A 6253-nucleotide genomic window follows, 5' to 3' on the forward strand; every position below is an offset into this window, starting at 1 on the left:
TCAAGTCGTATGGCTAGGCCATACTCCTAGTCTGACAACGGGGTGTCCTGTTGTCCCATCGAAGGCACGACGGGACTGTTGCAGTATGGCGTCAGGTAAGCTTTCTAACAAACACATACCGAGGTATGGGCTGCTGACACGTACGTGCCTCGGTGGGCATGTAGAGGCTCTTTCACCGCTCTATATAAGGAGTAGCAGACTTCGCCGGAGGTACGTGTTCTACAAGCTTTGGAGCTACTTTTTCAACCACTTGCTTGCCTGACTTGAGCGTCGGAGGGTCGCCGCCGGGAACCCCTTCCCGGCCCGACTTCTGTGCAGGTTCGCCGGAGCTTCGTGAGACTAGCCGGAGATCTACATCGGCGACCCGGAGAGCGCCACGTGCCCAGCGTCCGTTGAATCAGCGTTCGGACAGGATCAATAACCTTTTTCTTTCCTTGGGTTGTACCTCCCAACAAGATTGATCCGTTTGGATCTTGGTCATGATGACCTTTTTATTGATTTTGACGATTGGATTTTTCTATGAATGGAAAAGGGGTGCTTCAGAACGGGAGTAACCACTAGTGATAGGGTAAAGGGGAAAGAACAAAGGAAATAGTGATGCATGGACCGTACTCGAACTTTGGATCAATATCCTCAGAAGGAAGGAGTACGGCCGCGTGTTTCAACGAGAGCACCGTAAAAACCTAATTCAGCTCTATGTAAGATAGCCAAAGTACATTTGAGCAATAAACCCACTATATTTGCTCACATTCCAGGCAAAAGGTCTTAATAAGAGGAGGTAGAGTCAAAGATCTGCCAAGTGTGAAATCCCATTGTATTAAAGGAGTCAAAGATTTGCTGGGAATTCCGGATCGAAGAAAAGGCATATCAAAATATGGTATAGAAAAACCCAAATAGATATGATTGAATGAGGTGAGAATAAGTACGAAAGAGAATATAAGAAGAGAAAATCATATAAAAAAAAATTGAACGGATATATTAAATGTATTTTAGTCTAAAATAATTTAAATGATATCTAAAATTTTTAATATGGTGAAATTCAAAAGAAGAGATTGATTTTATTAATACTAAATTTTAAGATTTCATTTTAAAATATTAATTCTTATTTCTATCAAGATTCAAGATTGAATCTAATTTTTCATTCCTATATCGATGTACCAAACGCTCCTGAATCGGATTTGATTGGAAAAATCAAATTTAATAAATCAGATCGTAATTTTTTGAAGTCGGTAACAAGTTGGTATGCCTAATCGACTCATACTCTCTATTATAATTCGGAATTTCTTAATAATTATTTTTTTTTTCGGGCATAATAAAATCTAGTTTAAGATTCTTTGTGATCCACAGAGAGTGGATTCCACTATGTACCATTCAATGCGACGCCCCATTTATTTATGTTCTTCTACTTGTCCTTGAACCACTCACTGTTTGCACGTGGACACGAAGCATCGATTAAGCAGCCGCAGAAGACTCCAGGCCCACTTTTCCCACGTCGCTGGAATCATTTACGGTACGCTATTTGCTCGAAACGCTGTGCGGTGTTTGCAATCCATAGGGAGGAAGAGCGCCGTCGGGCCGACGTGACCGAACCCGCTGGATTTACGCTTTCCGTCTCACACGTGGTGCGGACGAAGCGACCGATCCAGCCGCGCCGCCCGCGACTCGGTGAACTCGGTCCTTCGCCGGGAGAGTGGCCCGGTGGCGGACGACGTCGCGTTCGACGGCGCCCAATTAGGCGCTGAGCGGGCAACAGAGCATCGGCTCCGCGTGTGGACAACACCTCGCCAGCGGTGGCGCTTACCCTTTTACCACTTCAATAATTAATTACTAATTGGTGTATAAATCTGGCGAGAAAGCAGCGGACTTGCCATCGACTTTCTCTCGATTTTCAGTTTTTAGACATAATAAAATGAGGGAGAGACGGAGATTACTCTGTTTCAGGGGTTGAAAAAGAAAGCGGCCATGTTCATATGAGTCTCTCTTTTTATATTTGTTTATCTTTTTTTTCACCTCTCTTCTTCGTCGTCTTCTTCTCCCTCTCCGAGCGTTCCAGTGGCGTAGGGAAACATGTCTAGTACTGGTTTCCCAGGGCGAGATGTCGGCTTTGGGGTTCAGGCGCCGGAGACTGGAAGTGACGGCCTGATGAAGCGGCCGCTGTCGGATATGGAGAGGGCACAGCAACAGCAGATGCAGCAGGCGTTGTTCCTTCGCTCGGTGAAACAGAGGACGCTTCTTGCTTCCTCTGCTTCTCCGTGCCTTTCGATGCCTCCGCCTCAAGATCCCTTTTTGGGCTCGTCTGCATCTACGGCTTCCTTGAATTTGATGTCATCCGGGTCGTTTCGCAGGCAGGAGGCGCCGCAGATCGGTCCCTCCGCTGCGCTGCGGGACGGTCTTCACGAACTGGAGCGGCGGCTTCTCATGGAGGACGAAGAGGACGTGGTGAGTGCTCCTGGATCCGCCGTGACGACCGCCGAGTGGAGCGAGGCGATGCAGCAACTTATCACGGCGCGGGTACCGTCGTCTGTGCCGAGCGTGTCAGGCGCGAACCAGTTCTCCACATCGCCGACGAACTCTTCCTCATCCACCGTGTCATCCTCTGCCTCGAGCTCGCCTCCATCATCGCTGGCCTCCGCGATCCCTGCCGGGATTTTTTTGCGGCAGATGCTCCTTGACACCGCAAACGCCGTCGCAGACGGTAACATCGACATGGCCACCGCGAACCTCGCTGTTTTGAAGAGCGCCGCGAACTACAGAGGTAACCCGGAGCAGCGGCTCACGGCGATGATGATCTCTGTACTGTTTGCTCGCTTGAAGCCGGCGCCAGCTGCCGGTTCTTTTCTGCCAGCCGCCGAAGTTTGCGGCTCGGACTACTTCGCAGCTTCGCAGATGCTCTACGAGGTATCTCCTTGCTTCAAGATCGGCCTCGTGGCCGCCAATTTGGCAATTTTGGAGGCCACCAAGGAGCAACCCAATATCCACATCCTCGATTTCCAGGTTTCCCATGCAGGCCAGTACTCTGCCCTCATCGACGCCCTCGTCGACCGACAGCGTCTCCACCCGGCTGCGCGGCCCCCATCACTCCGAATCACCGCTGTCGCTGATCGCACCTCCCTCTTCGCCAACAACGACATCGACGGAGCTCTAAGAAGCGTCGGAGACAGCATCGAGAAGCTAGCTAAGCGGCACGGCCTCGTCGTCCGCTTCGACGTCGTCCATCGCGCGGCGGCGGCCGAGCTCGACGCCGCCGCGCTGGGGTGCGAGGCGGGGGAAGCCCTAGCGGTCAACCTCCCGTTCGCCCTCGCCCGGGTCCCCGACGAGAGCGTCTCTCCGTTCAACCCCCGCGACGATCTCCTCCGGCGCGTGCGCGCTCTCCGCCCGCGCGTCGTCGCACTCGTGGAGCAGGAGATCAACACCAACACCGCCGCCTTCGCGGGCCGCTTCGCCTCCGCGTGTGCTCATTACGGCGTGCTGCTGGAGTCGCTGGACGTCACCGCCGCTCGCGACAGCGCCGATCGGACCCGCCTCGAGGTCGGGCTGGCGCGGCGCGCGGTGAACTCGGTGGCGAGAGAGGGCGCCGACCGGATCGAACGGTGCGAGGTATTCGGCAAGTGGCGTGCCCGCATGGGCATGGCCGGCTTCAAACCAGCCCAGCTCGGGTCGGCTGTGGTCGAACCGGTCAAAGCTCGACTCGAATCACTCCGTCCCAACCCGGGGTTCTCCGTAGCAGGGGAGGAGAACCGGATCGGGTTCGCGTGGAAGGGGCGGATTCTCACGGTAGCATCCACGTGGCGCTAGATCGCAGAAAAAATTAATTAAAATTAATTATGTGACTAAATTGGATATGGATCGGACCGGTCCGCATTGTTTAATATTGAATCATAATTATTCTCCAATCCATAATTAATTATTTATCTTTCTAATGGATGATAATTAGCGTTAGCTATTTATGACGTCATATTCTATAATTTTACGTTTATTTCCTTTTACATGTATGGGTGTCGCTTTGCGTTCGGGAACTGAAATATATGGGGCATGTCTGCGCTCTTCACTCGTGGGTGCCTTTTATTTCTATATTGCGTGGTTCACTTGTTCTTGTCGCCATCTGTTTGTTTTAGTATGAAAACCTAGTAATTAATTCGTGAAAATTTCATATTAATCTTAAATATTTAAATATGAAAACCTAGTTGTTTCTCCCTTCTTCAGAAATATTTAAATCTTAAATATTGTTAATTAATTTTATTAGTTCCCAAAAACAAAGCCAGGGTCAGGAATTGAATTAGTTAACGCAGAAGTATATTCTTCGTGCCGACGTAGGTCCACCGCCCACGCCGTCGCCGACTGGGCCATTATTTTTGAAGGTCGCATAATAATTGCGAGACGTAGCCATCAAGATCGCTGCCGGCACAGTGGATTGCTTGCATATATTATTTGTGCGAATAGCAGTCCGTTAGCCGTTTGAATCCTACGGCCAATGGGCCTTTCTATTTAGTTACATTATTAACCCCCAACTGGCCGGCATGGCGGACCGTGTGCATATTCAAAGTAAAGCTCCAAATATAGGAAGGGGAAAAAATATATTTGCTTAAATAAAAGGAGACTAATAATTTCGTATATGCTATTCCATTCTTAGAATATCACACATCTTAAAATATTCACAGTTATAGGCCACGAGCCCACATAGGGTGTAGACATGTGTTTAAGGATGGAAAAATGACATCAATATAGAATGACTTAGGGAAAGAGGATGTTGGGATCCGCCTTTGAAGGAGAATATTGGTCATCAGGGTCAAGATAAAAGATGCCCTCAAGGAAAATAACAGAGATTGAGAGTAAGTTTAAGATGAGAGAAAATCTAAGATGAGGCCTAGACTGAGGAGGGGATCCACTATCAAGACTGAGAGAGAGTCTACTACCGAGACTATAGGACAATTTAAGATTGAGAGGGAGTCAACTGTCAAGACTGTGGTCGAGACTAAAAGGGGGTCTGCTACTAAGACTGGAAGGGAGTCTATATTGTCGAGATTATTGGGGGAGGGGGGGGGGGGATTTTGTGTAAGAACGTTGTGCTAGAGGGGAGGTGAATAACGCTCGTGATTTTCACGTTTTCCGAAAAAATTCGATTAGAATAACGTAGCGGAATAAAGATAATTACAAAAGAAAACAATGTTAATATTTTTTGATTTTACTTGGTTCAGAATCTGTGACAACTCATATTCCAAGACCCTCGATCGATGATAGCTTTCGTTAGTCAATTCACTATCAGTTCGTAACTTACAAGTATACCAAAGGCGATTACAAAAAAAGTATAATTTAAGTGCTCTATAAAGATAGATTATCCTGACGACTTAAGGATCCGAAGAGTCACGATTTCAGTCATCTGAGTCGCATCGCGGAGTCGTAGGATCGTCATTGAAACAACACAGAAGAGAAGGATCTATAGGATCGAAAGTGATAAAGAGAGGGGGGGGAGGGTGAATGACGCTCATGGCTTTTTCACGTTTTCAGAAAACACTCGCGTAAAGAGTAACAACGCAGCGGAAATATAAAGTAAAATAAAACAAGCGCTAACAAGGGTTGATTTTACTTGGTTCGAATTATGTGATGACTCCTACTCTAAGACTCACACTTATTGAGTATTTACTTTGAGCAATTCACTAACGATTCGGAGAATTACAAGTATAATAATGTAATTACAATAATTCAAATTATACTGACTGATCCGGCAGATAGAACAGGGGATCCCCATTTTGAGGGGTCAACGCCACGTGGAAGTCAAAAGGCCAGGTGGTCGACCGGAGAAGGACGGACCGAGCGGCCGACCGGAGAAGGATGGGCCGACCTCCCGGCCGGCAGACCGATGAATAACCGAGGGCAAAGGACGCCCTGACAGGAATCGGAGTTCCGGCGCTCGATTGAACAGTAACGATGAGCCGAGCGGAAGTCTTGGCCGAAGACACTGTTAGGATCCTTCGTACGGAGGCTAGATAGGGGGGTGTGAATAGCCGACCCCAAATTTTCGCGTTTCTTTCTACAATTAGGTTAGCGCAGCGGAAATAAAACGAATAGAAACGAAAGGAAAAGAAGACAAACCTCAAACACACCGATGTAACGAGGTTCGGAGATAAACTCCTACTCCTCGGCGTGTCCGTAAGGTGGACGAAGCCTATCAATCCGTCAGTGGATGAGTCACCGGAGAACCGGCTAATAGATGCTCCTTGTGGGTGGAGAAACCTCGCCACAATACTTGTAACAA

At 48.4% G+C, this 6253-nt stretch overlaps 1 protein-coding gene across 1 annotated transcript; it reads left to right on the top strand.

Annotated features, from left to right (window-relative positions):
* The first annotated feature begins 1847 nt into the window (after nt 1-1847).
* On the top strand, nt 1848-3943 carry LOC121996670 (scarecrow-like protein 8). Its single transcript, XM_042550710.1, has one exon. It carries the CDS (start codon nt 2068-2070, stop codon nt 3793-3795), a length of 1728 nt encoding a protein of 575 aa, XP_042406644.1. The 5' UTR covers nt 1848-2067; the 3' UTR covers nt 3796-3943.
* Nucleotides 3944-6253: the final 2310 nt, after the last annotated feature.

This window comes from Zingiber officinale, chromosome 6A, assembly GCF_018446385.1.
Source record: "Zingiber officinale cultivar Zhangliang chromosome 6A, Zo_v1.1, whole genome shotgun sequence".
Classification (NCBI taxonomy): domain Eukaryota; kingdom Viridiplantae; phylum Streptophyta; class Magnoliopsida; order Zingiberales; family Zingiberaceae; genus Zingiber; species Zingiber officinale.